The 15,166-nt window shown below is 42.9% G+C and overlaps 1 protein-coding gene across 1 annotated transcript in view; it reads right to left on the reverse strand.

The window, feature by feature from the left end:
- Positions 1–1,097: 1,097 nt before the first annotated feature.
- Positions 1,098–15,166, reverse strand: part of LOC115092154 (translational activator of cytochrome c oxidase 1) — a 100,685-nt gene continuing 86,616 nt past the window's right edge. Inside the window, exons 5-6 of the mRNA XM_029602769.1 lie at positions 13,338–13,515; positions 1,098–2,376 (exon numbers count right to left, since the gene is read on the reverse strand). Coding sequence (XP_029458629.1) covers positions 2,176–2,376; positions 13,338–13,515 — 379 coding nt within the window. The 3' untranslated portion in view covers positions 1,098–2,175. The remainder of the gene's footprint in view (positions 2,377–13,337; positions 13,516–15,166) is intronic.

Consider the following 15,166-nt stretch of genomic DNA (forward strand, 5'->3'; position numbering starts at 1 on the left):
AGTGAAAATAAGAACGTGAAAGCTGGGGAAAATTTATAGCACTTTTCTTTCCTTAAAAAAGAGCTACCACTATCTCAGATAATAATCTGGGGGGTATCATAAACAATAAGATCAAAATTCTAGAATTGAAATACCAATATTTTCCATATTTACATTATTTTGTCCAGCAGTCTCATCCTTCTCGGACTCTCAGCTTAATTGGAGCCTACCTATTCTGGCTGTACTTCAAACTCTGCTACACGAGGTTTCCACTTTAATTTCTCACTTTAGCTCACTCTGTGCAATGACATTTACTGGTTGGCTAACAGCGTACTTTTGCCAGGTTCTAGAGAGAACTGTGCTCTCTCTTTGGTAGATGACTGTCACAGTGACAGCAATGGTTGGAACGGGATGAAACACTGGATAGGTATACATATAAAGGCTCATGTCCCAGTAGGAACCAGTTCCAATTGATCTTGAAGTGCAAAAGAAGCAGGAGGAAACTATAGATCTGAAAAGATTAAAAAAAAGAAAAAAGCATCATATAAATAAAAGATGATAAACAAATAGAAAACTATCATGTTAAGTATTACATATAAAGGGGAAATAAATGGTAATGGCAAACTCTTTCGGAGTAGCCTAGTGGTTAGAGCAGTGACCAGGGTTCGAGTCCTGCTGTCGCTCCTTGTGACCTTGGGCAAGTCACTGTACCTTCCATTGTCTCAGGTACAAAGTTAGATTGTAAGCCCTCTGGGGATAGGGAAATACCTACAGTACCTGAATGTAATCCACTTTGAAGCACTGAAAAAAGTGTGAAAAGTGGAATATAAATCTAATTAAATAAATAATGCCAATGGGTCAATTATGTCTTTTCCGGATGTGTATCAGCAATTTAACTTAAGCTCAACGGATCTTTTCCCCTATTACCAAGTCCAACATTACATGCGGACTTTTACTGCTACAGATCTTCATTTGAACTGGCAATTCCTTCAAGATTGGTTTGACTTAGAGGATCCAAGACAACATTCCATATCTTTTTTCTACAAACATTTGGAGAACAGTTATAAGACTTGGACCTTGGATAATGCAAGGAATAAATGGCAACAAGAATTGAGAACTCAGTTTCCACTTAATGCTTTTATTGCCAGTTTTTCAGCTGACTGCAAAATCATGTGCAACATACAAATGAGAGAAAGTCATTACAAATTACTTTATAGATTCTATATATCGCAACATCAAGCATGTCCGGCCAAATTTACATATTCTGACATATGTTTTAAGTGTAACGAAGGGATTGCTCATCTGGGTCGCTCTTTGTGAGACTGCAATTTTGTTCATTCTTTTTGGAAGAAGATTTTTATATATACCAGCATAGTATTGGCTCTCCAAATCCCTTTTTTTGCCACAGATTGCACTATTTGGTATATTTTCAAAATCCTTTCCGGGGAATATGAAACAGAAAATGTGCATTAATAAAATCTTTAATCTGGCTGCTACATCTATTCTACGGGTCTGGAGACACTCAGACCCGCCTTCTTTTACCCAGTGTTGCAATAGCATTCATAATTTACTAATTCAGGAAAAACTTTCAAGTAAGCACTCTTCTTTTATGAACAGGAAAAGAATCGTAGATATCTGGATGCCATACATTATATCCCTGCCTCAGAGTTCATAGCCAGATATTGACTTTTTTTCTCTATGTACTATTTTCCCTGATTGCTTTTTATGTTGTTTGCCTTCTCATCAATGAGGTGAGGTTTGGAGGGAGGTGAATATCAGGGGGTTGGACAATTTATATCGATCAATATAAGTGTTACATTAACAGGCGGCATGTATCAGAGCACAATATGTACCATTTTTTCTCACTGTTATTTAAATTTTGAAATATTAATAAAAAGATTTAAACATAAGTTTTCCCGCATTGGGTTTCATCTGATGATATCACCCATATGTGAGGACTGCCATCCTGTTTGTCCTTGGAGAATAACCGCAATCAAAAAACAATTGCAGTATCACAACTGTGCCTTAAATGATTTGAATTTCTACATGTAACATGCTGTGACCCGTATGAAAACTTGAGCTTTAGTCCAAACTACACACGTCCAAGGAAACAGGGCCCCAGCACTGAAGCTTCTCTCCCACACAAAGCAATCCACAGAATCTCAGATACTGTACATAATCCTCAGATTTCCTATATTATTCTATGTTATCGTAGACTCTCAGTACATCTTGGTAGTCCATAATAAGGTGGAGCAGGTGAGAGGCGTGGGCCATTTCATCATCTGACAGCTGTACCAAGGTTTGTGGGATGAACTCAGGAGCGGCAGACAGGGAGATTAAACCTAGCAAATCCAATTTTCGCCTCACCTCGTGCAGTTGATGAATATCACAGATAAACTGAATGAAAAGAAAACAAGAATGCAAGTTATAAGTACTTCAGAAGGATGAATATACAGAACATGGACAGTACTAGGGATGATGATGAAGCTAGGTAAAACCAGTATTCTTATTATGGCCATAGTTTTTCATCAAGAACCATCTTGCGTTTCCCAATAATTATTCACCGAGCAGTAACCATCTGCATAAAAAGGAATTTTACTCAGCAAAGTGGACAGATATGACAGATGGAATTTTATGATAAAGAAGTTTTATTAATTTACTTCAGCAATTATATATCATCCAACAAATTCCATACAGGCCCAATGCCTTCCTGCCCTAAAGAGCTTGCTATCTAAATGGGTATATGAGGCAATGGGAGATAGTGACTTTGATCAAAGGCACAGCATGTAACAGGAGCATGAAAACTCAGGTTTCCTGGTTTCCAATTTCTTACGCTAATCAATAGGCTGCACCTTTATGTTACAAAGCAAATCACAGCTAAACAAATCATGTCAAAAACCATGACTGGGACAGCGTCAAACTCCCTTTTATCACTTTACTACTGGAACTTTATCATAAAAAAATGCACCATCAACCCCACCTGACTTCCTGTGGTCTAGGCAGGGCCTGTGCTAGCTTTTTTGCTGCCCTATACAAACAATTACTGTGCTGCTCCCCCTTTCATTCATTAGAACATAAGAAAATGCCATACTGGGTCAGACCAAGGGTCCATCAAGCCCAGCATCCTGTTTCCAACAGTGGCCAATCCAGGCCATAAGAACCTGGCAAGTACCCAAAAACTAAGTCTATTCCATGTTACCATTGCTAATGGCAGTGGCTATTCTCTAAGTGAACTTAATACTGTGCTGCCCTCAACTTCTCCTCAACTTATCCAATCCTTTTTTAAACACAGCTATACTAACTGCACTAACCACATCCTCTAGCAACAAATTCCAGAGTCTAATTGTGCGTTGAATAAAAAAGAACTTTCTCCGATTAGTTTTAAATGTGCCCCATGCTAACTTCATGGAGTGCCCCCTAGTCTTTCTACTATCCGAAAGAGTAAATAACCGATTCACATCTACCCATTCTAGACCTCTCATGATTTTAAACACCTCTATCATATCCCCCCTCAGTCGTCTCTTCTCCAAGCTGAACAGCCCTAACCTCTTTAGCCTTTCCTCATAGGGAAGCTGTTCTATCCCCTTTATCATTTTGATTGCCCATATCTGTACCTTATCCATCGCAACTATATCTTTTTTGAGATGAGACAACCAGAACTGTACACAGTACTCAAGGTGCAGTCTCACCATGGAGCGATACAGAGGCATTATGACATTTTCCGTTCTATTAACCATGCCCTTCCTAATAATTCCTAACGTTCTGTTTGCTTTTTTGACTGCTATAGCACACTGAACTGACGATTTCAATGTATTATCCACTATGACACCTAGAGCTTTTTCCTGGGTGGTAGCTCCTAATATGGAACCTAACAATGTGTAACTTCAGCATGATTATTTTTCCCTATATGCAACACCTTGCACTTGTCCACATTAAATGTCATCTGCCATTTGGATGCCCAATCTTCCAGTCTCACAAGGTGGTCCTGCAATTTATCACAATTCGCTTGTAACTTAACTATTCTGAATAATTTTTTATCATCACAAATCTGATTCCCTCACTCATCGTATTCCTTTCCAGATCATTTATAAATATATTTAAAAGCACTGGTCCAAGTACAGATCCCTGAGGCACTCAACTGTTTACCCTTTTCCACTGAGAAAATTGACCATTTAATCCTACTCTCTGTTTCCTATCTTTTAACCAGTTTGTAATCCATGAAAAGACATCACCTCCTATCTCATGACGCTTTAGTTTTCTTAGACGCCTCTCATGAGGGATTTTGTCAAACGCCTTCTGAAAATCCAAATACACTATATCTACCGGTTCACCTTTATCCACATGTTTATTAACCCCTTCAAAAAATGAAGCAGATTTGTTAGGCAAGACTTCCCTTGGGTTAATCCATGTTGACTGTGTTCCATTAAACCATGTCTTTCTATATGCTCCGTGATTTTGAACTTTAGAATAGTTTCCACTATTTTTTCCTGGCACTGAAGTCAGGCTCACTGGTCTATAGTTTCCTGGATCGCCCCTGGAGCCCTTTTTAAATATTAGTGTTACATTGGCCACCCTCCAGTCTTCAGGCAGAATGGATGATTTTAATGATAGGTTACAAATTTTAGCTAATAGATCAGAAATTTCATTTTCGAGTTCCTTCAGAACCCTAGGATGCATACCATCTGGTCCAGGTGATTTGCTACTCTTTAGTTTGTCAGTCTGGCCTACTACATCTTCCAGGTTCACAGTGATTTGGTTCAGTTCATCTGAATTATCACCTTTGAAAACCATCTCATTAGTAAACACAGAAGCAAAGAATTTGTTTAGTCTTTCTCCAATGTCCTTATCTTCCCTAAGAGCCCCTTTAACCCCTTGATCATTTAACAGTCCAATTGACTCCCTCCCAGGTTTCTTACTTTGATATATTTAAAAAAAAAAATGTATTATGAGTCTTTGCCTCTACAGCCAACTTCATTTCAAATTCTCTCCTAGCCTGCCCTATCAATGTTTTACACTGAACTTGACAATGCTTATGCTTTTTCCTATTTTCTTCAGATGGATCCTTCTTCCAATTTTTGAAGGATTTTTTTTGGCTAAAATAGCCTCTTTCACCTCATGTTTTAACCATGCTGGTGATCGTTTTGCCTTCCTTCCACCTTTCTTAATGCATGGAATAGATCTGGACTGCGCTTCTAAGAATGTATTTTTAAACAATGTCCACACCTGTTGTACACTTTTAACCTTTGCAGCTGCAAAGTTTTTCCTCATTTTATCAGTTTCTCTTTTAAAATTTTGTTTTAGAGCTCTAGATTTACATATTGTCCCCTTTCTGCTAATGGCAGTGGCTATTCTCTAAGTGAACTTAATAGCAGGTAATGGACTTCTCCTCAACTTATCCAATCCTTTTTTAAACACAGCTATACTAACTGCACTAACCACATCCTCTGGCAACAAATTCCAGAGTCTAATTGTGCGTTGAGTAAAAAAGAACTTTCTCCGATTAGTTTTAAATGTGCCCCATGCTAACTTCATGGAGTGCCCCCTAGTCTTTCTACTATCCGAAAGAGTAAATAACCGATTCACATCTACCCGTTCTAGACCTCTCATGATTTTAAACATCTCTATCATATCCCCCCTCAGTCGTCTCTTCTCCAAGCTGAAAAGTCCTAACCTCTTTAGTCTTTCCTCATAGGGGAGTTGTTCCATTCCCCTTATCATTTTGGTAGCCCTTCTCTGTACCTTCTCCATCGCAATTATATCTTTTTTGAGATGCGGCGACAAGAATTGTACTCAATGGAACTCGCTCCCCTCGGATCTCCGTCTCGAACGTTGCCCGATCACCTTTAAAAAGAGACTCAAGACCTGGTTTTTCAACCAAGCCTTCCCTTAACTCAAATATTCAGATGAATCTATCTTGCTAATCGTAAGCAGTCTCTCATCTCTAATTAGCCTTACACTGTACAGACGTTCTATGAATGCTCCTCCTTAGTACCGTGCGCCACTGTCTTCCTTAGGCGCTTGAGTACACTTCTAAGTTAGTACCCGGCTCACCAATTAAAGTTCTGCTTTTATTTTCTCTGTTTAAACCCAGTTCTATGGATCCAAGTTAGTTTTTCCTTGTTTAATGTACTGCATTCTCATGCAATGGTCATCGTTATAATGTAAACCGATTTGATTTGTAACTTGTTATAAGAATTTCGGTATATAAAAGTGCTAAATAAATAAATAAATAAATTGTACACAGTATTCACACTGAACCAACGATTTTGCGAGCAGGGCCCTGCGCGCCGGTGAGCCTATTTTACATAGGCCTACCGGCGCGCGCAGAGCCCCGGGACTCGCGTAAGTCCCGGGGTTCTCCAAGGGGGGCGTGTCGGGGGCGGGCCCGGTCGTCGCGGCGTTTAGGGGGCGTGTCGGCAGCATTTTGGGGGCGGGTACGGGGGGCGTGGCTACGGCCCGGAGCGGTCCGGGGGTGTGGCCACACCCTCCGTACCCGCCCCCAGGTCGTGTCCCGGCGCGCAACAGGCCCGCTGGCGCGCGGGGATTTACTTCTCCCTCCGGGAGGTGTAAATCCCCGGAGAAAGGTAAGGGGGGGGTGTAGACAGGGCCGGGCGGGTGGGTTAGGTAGAGGAAGGGAGGGGAAGGTGAGGGGAGGGCGTTAGAGGATTCCCTCCGAGGCCGCTCCGATTTCGGAGCGGCCTCGGAGGGAATGGGGGTAGGCTGCGCGGCTCGGCGCGCGCCGGCTATACAGAGTTCATAGCCTTGCGCACGCTGATCCAGGATTTTAGCAGATACGCGCGACTCCGCGCGTATCTACTAAAATCCAGCGTACTTTTGCTTGCGTCTGATGCGCCAGCAAAAGTACGCCTATTCGCGTTTTTTGAAAATCTACCCCTATGACACCTAGATCTCTTTCTTGGGTTGTAGTACCTAATATGGAACCCAACATTGTGTAATTATAGCATGGGTTATTTTTCCCTATATGCATCACCTTGCACTTATCCACATTAAATTTCATCTGCCATTTGGATGCCCAATTTTCCAGTTTCACAAGGTCTTCCTGCAATTTATCACAATCTGCTTGTGATTTAACTACTCTGAACAATTTTGTGTCATCTGCAAATTTGATTATCTCACTCTTCATATTTCTTTCCAGATCATTTATAAATATATTGAAAAGTAAGGGTCCCAATACAGATCCCTGAGGCACTCCACTGTCCACTCCCTTCCACTGAGAAAATTGTCCATTTAATCCTACTCTCTGTTTCCTGTCTTTTAGCCAGTTTGCAATCCACGAAAGGACATCGCCACCTATCCCATGACTTTTTACTTTTCCTAGAAGCCTCTCATGAGGAACTTTGTCAAACGCCTTCTGAAAATCCAAGTATACTGTATCTACCGGTTCACCTTTATCCACATGTTTATTAACTCCTTCAAAAAAGTGAAGCAGATTTGTGAGGCAAGACCTGCCTTGGGTAAAGCCATGATGACTTTGTTCCATTAAACCATGTCTTTCTATATGTTCTGTGATTTTGATGTTTAGAACACTTTCCACTAATTTTCCTGGCACTGAAGTCAGGCTAACCGGTCTGTAGTTTCCCAGATCGCCCCTGGAGCCCTTTTTAAATATTGGGGTTATATTTGCTATCCTCCAGTCTTCAGGTACAATGGATGATTTTAATGATAAGTTACAAATTTTTACTAATAGGTCTGAGATTTCATTTTTTAGTTCCTTCAGAACTCTGGGGTGTATACCATCCGGTCCAGGTGATTTACTACTCTTCAGTTTGTCAATCAGGCCTACCACATCTTCTAGGTTCACCGTGATTTGATTCAGTCCATCTGAATCATTACCCATGAAAACCTTCTCCATTACAGGTACCTCATTCTCTGTCCCAGGCCCACCAAAAAAAACATCCAGCTCCCTTCAGTGATACAAACTTTAAAAACTGACACCATCTTCTTCCCCCCCCCCCCCCCCCCCCCCGAACCCATGGCTGGTGCAAGGGTATTAGGTACTCTAGGCTTATAGCCTTCCACAATGCCCCCTGCCCCATTCCACACCCATAGTTAAGAATTATGTATTTATATTTTACATGAAAAATATCAAAGTACAATATCCTGAGGTAAAAATATCACTTACATTATATTTACATGCACTGCTGAGATGCCAACCAGAAATCCCTGCAAAAAAGACACTTGGAACTCATATGGTATTAGGCCTATTGTGATGTGTATGGGCTTGACTCTCTGAAAGCCCAAAAACACTAATACACTTCCTAATAGGAGAATACCTGACCTCAGTCACACATGCAGAACATAAACAGACCCTCACCAAATACAGAATAAGCAACCATAAAGTGGAAATACAAACACGCAGACAAAAACTGAACTGGCAACTGCACGAAGCCAGACACTTTATGCAGTGCAACAGAACCATCCTCATTCCTCAAACATCAAAAAATAAAATCAAGAAATAAAATACACAATCATAATACTAAAAACATACTAATAATATTTCTAAAAAGCTGATGAATAAAAGATCAAATAATTAAAAACTCATATACAATTTTTTTTAAATGTCCCAAGCACCAATAAAATATTTCAAAACAGCAGACACATCAAATAACACCTGAAAAATAAAACTAAAAAGGATTTAAAACAGTCACTCTTCATACCTGGGAATTTTAATTTCCAGTCACCCTGAGATTGTCATGGATTAGTGGGAGAGGGATGCACAAACTTTCTCCTCTCTATGTTATATATACACACACACACACGCTCATACAGACATACACTCTCCTCTCAGACAAACCCACAGGCGTCTCCTGCTCTTCTTTGGTTGGGATCTACCAGCAGCGTCAGGCCATCATCTTCATTTTAGCTGCTGGCAGGTTGGAATCCACTTGCAGCACCCATTTTCCCTCTCTCACACACACACACACACAAAACCCAGGCAGCTCCCATTCTCACACACACAACCCAGGCAGGCTCTCATTCTCTCTCTCTCTCAGATACACATACCCAAACAAGTTCCCATTTAAACCCACAGGCACCCATTCTCAGACAGACAGACCCCAATAAGGCACCCATTCATTCTCAAAGACATACCCTCGGGTTGGAACCCATTCATTCACACAAACACCCCCAGGCAGACTCCCACTCATATACATGTACACACTGAAAGCAAGCCCTTCTCTTTGCCAGCAACCTCGGAGCCTTTCTCATTCCTCTGCTGCCACTGTCACTGCTGCCGCATGGCTATTGGGGAGGTGCCGATCACTGCTGCTAGCACTGAAGCCTGTTCTGCTGCCTCCTCTGTGCAAGTTTCACAATATTAAAAATGTACGTGGCATCCAGTTTCTCCATTCTGATCTCGTACACTGCAAGGTCAGCATAGAGAAATTGCTACTCTTGCAAATTCCCAAAGAAAACATATGCCAATCACTAAAAATTCAAAAATGATTTTTTTTACCTTTGCTGTCTGTTCTTAGTTTTATAATCAGTTGGTCACAGGCTTTTTTTCCCACCTTCCCTTTCTTGGTCTTTTGCCAATTCCTTTTACAGGAAGCACCGGTGATGCCTCATCCCCCCCTCAGTCCTGGCCTCACCGGACTTTCAGGAGGAGTTGGACCGAAGGTGCAGAGCGAAGTGCTCTGAACTCTGCAGAGCGTTGAACCTCCCCTGCCACCGGTCCCCACGCCGATGCCAGAGCCTCCGCCATCTATCTTGGCACCCCCACTCGAGCATCTGGATGTCGTCCTTGGCACTGTCCCGACGCAACCAGTGCCTGAGGGGCCATCGGTGCCCCAGCGGCCACTGATGCCTCCATCAAGAGCGATCCCCATCATTGGGTCCTCCGAGCAAGAAGATGCAGTCGGTGCTGCGGCCCCAAAGCCTCTGTTCCCCGAGCCTTTACCTGGGCCCTCTTGCCTTCTGCGGCCCTTGGTTGCCCCGTTACCAGTGAGACTGCTGTTTTCTGCGGTGCCTTCGAAACGTTTGGAGCCCAGGGCCAGGGATTTCCTCAGGCATCGCCCGCACAAGTCCCGCGATGGCAGGCACCGATTCCCACTGCAAAGACTCTCGATGCCATCTTGAATACGTCATAGGTTGCACAAACTTCATGTTTTCTGCACTCCAGATCCTTCTGCACTAGCGACATGAGGGTGTCTTGCTGCTGTTGAAGAAGCTGCTCAGTACCTGCTTCCAGATGACCCATGAGAGATGCAGGCAATAAGCATGGCATGTTAGAACACCTTCCTCCCAAGGGCATGCATCGATCTGGGGTCCTTCCCAGGGAGTGATTGGACCTCGAAGGTGGATTTGACCACCACCGACTGGTGAGATAGCTGATACTTATCGAATCTGGCAGCATTCTGGCCAAGGTAAACCCCATCCACCTACTTGTTAACGGGAAGCATTGTGAGGGAGTGTTCCCAAATCATCAGCAGCAACACCTTAAGGATCTCGTGTCCCAGGACCGCCACAATCTCCTTAGGAGGCTCCAAAATAGATCTCAAGCATTTTGTGCCTGGCATCCTCCTCTGTCAAAAACTGGAATGGGGTGATCTCCTCCATCACCCTAACAACATAAGAACATAAGAGCTTGCCATACTGGGTCAGACCAAGGGTCCATCAAGCCCAGCATCCTGTCTCCAACAGTGGCCAATCCAGGCCGTAAGAACCTGGCAAGGTCCCAAAAACTAAGTCTATCCCATATAACTGTTGCTAGTAATAGCACTGTCTATTTTCCAAGTCAACTTAATTAATAGCAGGTAATGGACTGCAAAGGATAAATCCTCAGGTGGAAACTTTCTTCACTCATCTGGAGTAGAACAGTCTCACAGGAGACCATCCAAGTCCTTGGAGGATTCCATTTGATCATCCCCCCAGGGGTCATAGGGACCCTCATCCTCACTGTATGTCACAGGAGATGAGGCCCTGGATGCTCAGCCTAGTCCAGAGGTGCAGGCACTGAGGAAATTGCAAGGGGGACTATCAACCTCAGCGGAGCTTCCTCCTCGGAGGAACTATCTATGATCAATCACCATATCAGTAGGGGGAGGCCTCTGTGCCTTGCTGGGTACCAAAGCTGTCCTGGGAACCGACACCAGCTGGCTCGGAAGACTGGAGGATAGCTAATGTAACCCCAATATTTAAAAAGGGCTCCAGGGGCGATCCGGGAAACTACAGACCGGTTAGCCTGATTTCAGTGCCAGGAAAAATAGTGGAAACTGTTCTAAACATCAAAATCACAGAACATATAGAAAGACATGGTTTAATGGAACAAAATCAGCATGGCTTTACCCAAGGCAAGTCTTGCCTCACAAATCTGCTTCACTTTTTTGAAGGAGTTAATAAACATGTGGATAAAGGTGAACCAGTAGATATAGTATACTTGGATTTTCAGAAGGCGTTTGACGAAGTTCCTTATGAGAGGCTTCTAGGAAAAGTATCCAAGCTCCAATTCTAGAATTGGAAGCTTGGGAACTTTTTCCAGGAGTACACAACATGTCATATGACCCATGAGTTTGATTTCAGTGAAAACACTTATAAACTCAATGGCTTCAAGTACTAACCAATATGAATGCATATTTTTAGTTATGGAAGCATTTCAATTATATTTAAATATGTCTCAAGAGGCAGTATCCCATTTAGAGCCTCACCAAATACAGAATAAGTGACTACAACTTAGAAATAGGAATATGCAGACAAAAGCTGAACTGGCAACCCCAAAAAGCCAGAACCTGCCTGCAATGGAATACTGGAGAAAAAGAAATGCATTTTCTCCTTACTGTGCAAAATATAAAGATATCAGAGATGCACATTTTCCAAAACTGACATAGAAAAAAAAACATTTCTAACAAAAGAATGAGCAGGAAAACTCAGAACATGTAACATTCACTTTTCTATACAACCTTCCACATAGGAGACCAAAAGCAGCTAACACTACATCATCAAGAAATAAACAAAACACCATCTTTATTCCAAAAGTGCTGCCCATCCATCCTCTACTATAAAAAAAAAATTCAGAAGAAACATCAATTATAGCAATATGCTGTATCCTGCAATTAGGCCACAAATGTGATCTGATTAGATGCAATAGGGACCAGCACCAGAACCTGGGAATTGATCTTGTTATTGTCCTTTCTTTATCCTGTAATTTTATTATACTATTATCACAATTTTATCTAATTCTTTTCACAAATATTTTTTATTTTCAACACTTTGTATATTACTTTGGCAACAGATGTAGAAATCATCATGCCAATTAAGTTTCCTGAATCATATCTCAAGTCTCAATCCCTGTTCCTAGGAGACTATCTATCTATGCCCCCCCCCTCCCCATGATGAGAGGCAGAGAGAGAGCACCACTAGTGGGGAGGTCGAGGGTGGATACATAAAAGGCTGCTGGGAACAGGGACAGGAATGAGGGACGAGAGTCTCATCCACTATATACCATGTGCCCCAAACAGCCTCGCACTCACTGCCATTCCCCAAGCCTCACCTCGTCGCACATTCACTGCCCACCCCCTTCCCCCCCCCCCCCCCCCAGCCTCACACCCTTTCCCTGACTACTCCCCTCCCCAAGCCTCAGTCTCCTCACACCAGCCAAGCAAACTAAAGGCTACAACATCAGATAAAGAGAGAAGCTTGCTAAAAATCTAAAGGAGTACCAGTCGCATGCTGCCTTAGACTTTGCCTCTACCTCTGCTCTGTGTATCCTCCATCGTCCACTGCTGAGCTGACACCAATTCTCGCTCCCGCCTGATCCTGACAGTGCACAGTGCAGTTCAGTGCCATGTGCTGCGCCGGACCGAACCCTTTGGCTTCCCTGCTAGGCCAGGGCCTTCCTACATGCTGCCGTTGAACACGCCTTCATCCAGACTTCTCTTGGGCACCGTAAGAGGGAGGGGAGGGAATGAGCAGGGGAGGCTGGGGCCACAAGAGCCTGCTACTAATCTTCCAGCCGCCACTGCTGCTAAGTCTGCCTGGCAGGCTGCTGAGCACTGCTGAGCCAAGACCGTCCTGTCAGTCATCGATTCACAACCCAGAGTGCTCTTCCACCAGCCTGGTAAGGTTCCCCCGTTTAATTTTCTGCGTAGGTGGAAATCAGCCTTTATACCTGTACTTTTATCTATTTTTAATGATTTTTTCATATTTATTATTGTTGACTGTATGATAGTAATTAATACATAAAACAAAACTATGTATGTTGGTTGTAATCCGCTGAGACTGATAGCTCAGCGGAATACAAATTGTTTAAATAAATGTATAATTTGTCAGGAATCATCACTTAGATACCTTTAGAGACTGTTGGAAGTAAAAAGAAATATGTATCTAATTCTACACCTCACCTTCAGAACTGTCTTCTCATCTTCATCCTCCGTCTCCTTTACATCCTCTGCACCAGCCTCTATTGCCAACTCCAGAGCATGATCCAGCTCCACGACCTTATTCTCTCTGTCCTCCCCACGAACCATGACAACTCCTTTCTTATCAAAACAGTGTCGTGCACTGTCGCACAGAATTCCTCTGTAGAAGAGAAAGCAGAGTTGCTTACCTGTAACAGCTGTTGTCACAGAACATAAGAACATAAGAAATTGCCATGCTGGGTCAGACCAAGGGTCCATCAAGCCCAGCATCCCGTTTCCAATAGAGGCCAAACCAGGCCACAAGAACCTGGCAATTATCCAAACACTAAGAAGATCCCATGCTACTGATGCAATTAATAGCAGTGGCTATTCCCTAAGTAAACTTGATTAATAGCAGTTAATGGACTTCTCCTCCAAGAACTTATCCAAACCTTTTTTGAACCCAGCTACACTAACTGCACTAACCACATCCTCTGGCAACAAATTCCAGAGCTTTATTGTGCATTGAGTGAAAAAGAGTTTTCTCTGAATAGTCTTAAATGTGCTACTTGCTAACTTCATAGAATGCCCCCTAGTCCTTCTATTATTCGAAAGTGTAAATAACCGAGTCACATCTACTCGTTCAAGACCTCTCATGATCTTAAAGACTGCATGATGTCATTCCTCAAACATGGATGATGATATCTGATGGAGCCCGCACGGAAATTTGACTTCAAAGTTTCTAGAATATTGATTGTGACTCACTGAAAATGCCCATGCATGCCACCAGATGGGGGCCCCTTCGGTCTTTTTCCTTAGCAATTAAGAATGAAGTCAACTCCAAGAGGAGATGGACAGGTTTTGTGAGGACTGACATCCTACCATCCTTGGAGAACATTTGCTTTGGTAAGCAAACTTGCTTTCTCTGAGGACATGCAGAATGGCAATTCTCATATATGGGAATCGCTACCTACAGACTGCCCTAAACATAAAAAGGGAAACAGCAGCAATAAGTGCCAATATTTTTGTTGGCAACAGATCTTATTTCTATTTTATACCTAACCCATGAAGGGCAGCTTGAAACAACAGCAGTCCCTAGGAGGGAATGGAATTGTATTTTAAACCTGAAACAGATCAGGCAGGAAAGACTGACCAAACCTACTATTGTAATGGCCATCCCTATCCAAACAGTAGTGAGATGTGGATGTGTAGAAAGTACTCATCGTTGCAATCCTGCAGATTTTCTTCATGGGAAGCCACTGATACTGCCATGGCTTGGACAGTGGGAGCCTTGTTATGGCCCCCTAGATTCAAGCCTGCCTGGGCATATCAAAGGAGATACACTCTGCTAGCCAATTAGATAAGAGTCTGTTTGGCAACAGCTATTCACAGTTTGTTAGTTTAAAAGAGAAACAAAAAGCTGGGTGGACTTTCTATGGGCTTCAGTCTGCTCCAGGTAAAAGGCCAAGGCTCCCTGCAGTCGAAACTGTGTTCACCTTGGTAGACGTGATCTGGGAAAGAATGTTGGATGCATGATTGACTGATTGGAATTCCGACACCACCTTAGGCAGGATGGCTGCACAAGACCATCAGGATGAAACCCGCTATAAGGTCTATCTGCTTCTAGGGCCTTAAGTTCTTTGATCCTGCATGCTGAAGTGACCACCACCAAAAATACAACCTTCCAGGTCATACATCAGGTCACAGGAGTGCAAAGCTCCTGTGACCTGATGTATGACCTGGAAGGTTTGGGACCAGTGTGGTACTGGCCCAGCTGATGAAAGCTCTAAGGGAGCTTTCATCAGCTGGGCCAGTACCACACTGAGGTCCCA

This window comes from Rhinatrema bivittatum, chromosome 1 (assembly GCF_901001135.1).
Source record: "Rhinatrema bivittatum chromosome 1, aRhiBiv1.1, whole genome shotgun sequence".
NCBI lineage: Eukaryota > Metazoa > Chordata > Amphibia > Gymnophiona > Rhinatrematidae > Rhinatrema > Rhinatrema bivittatum.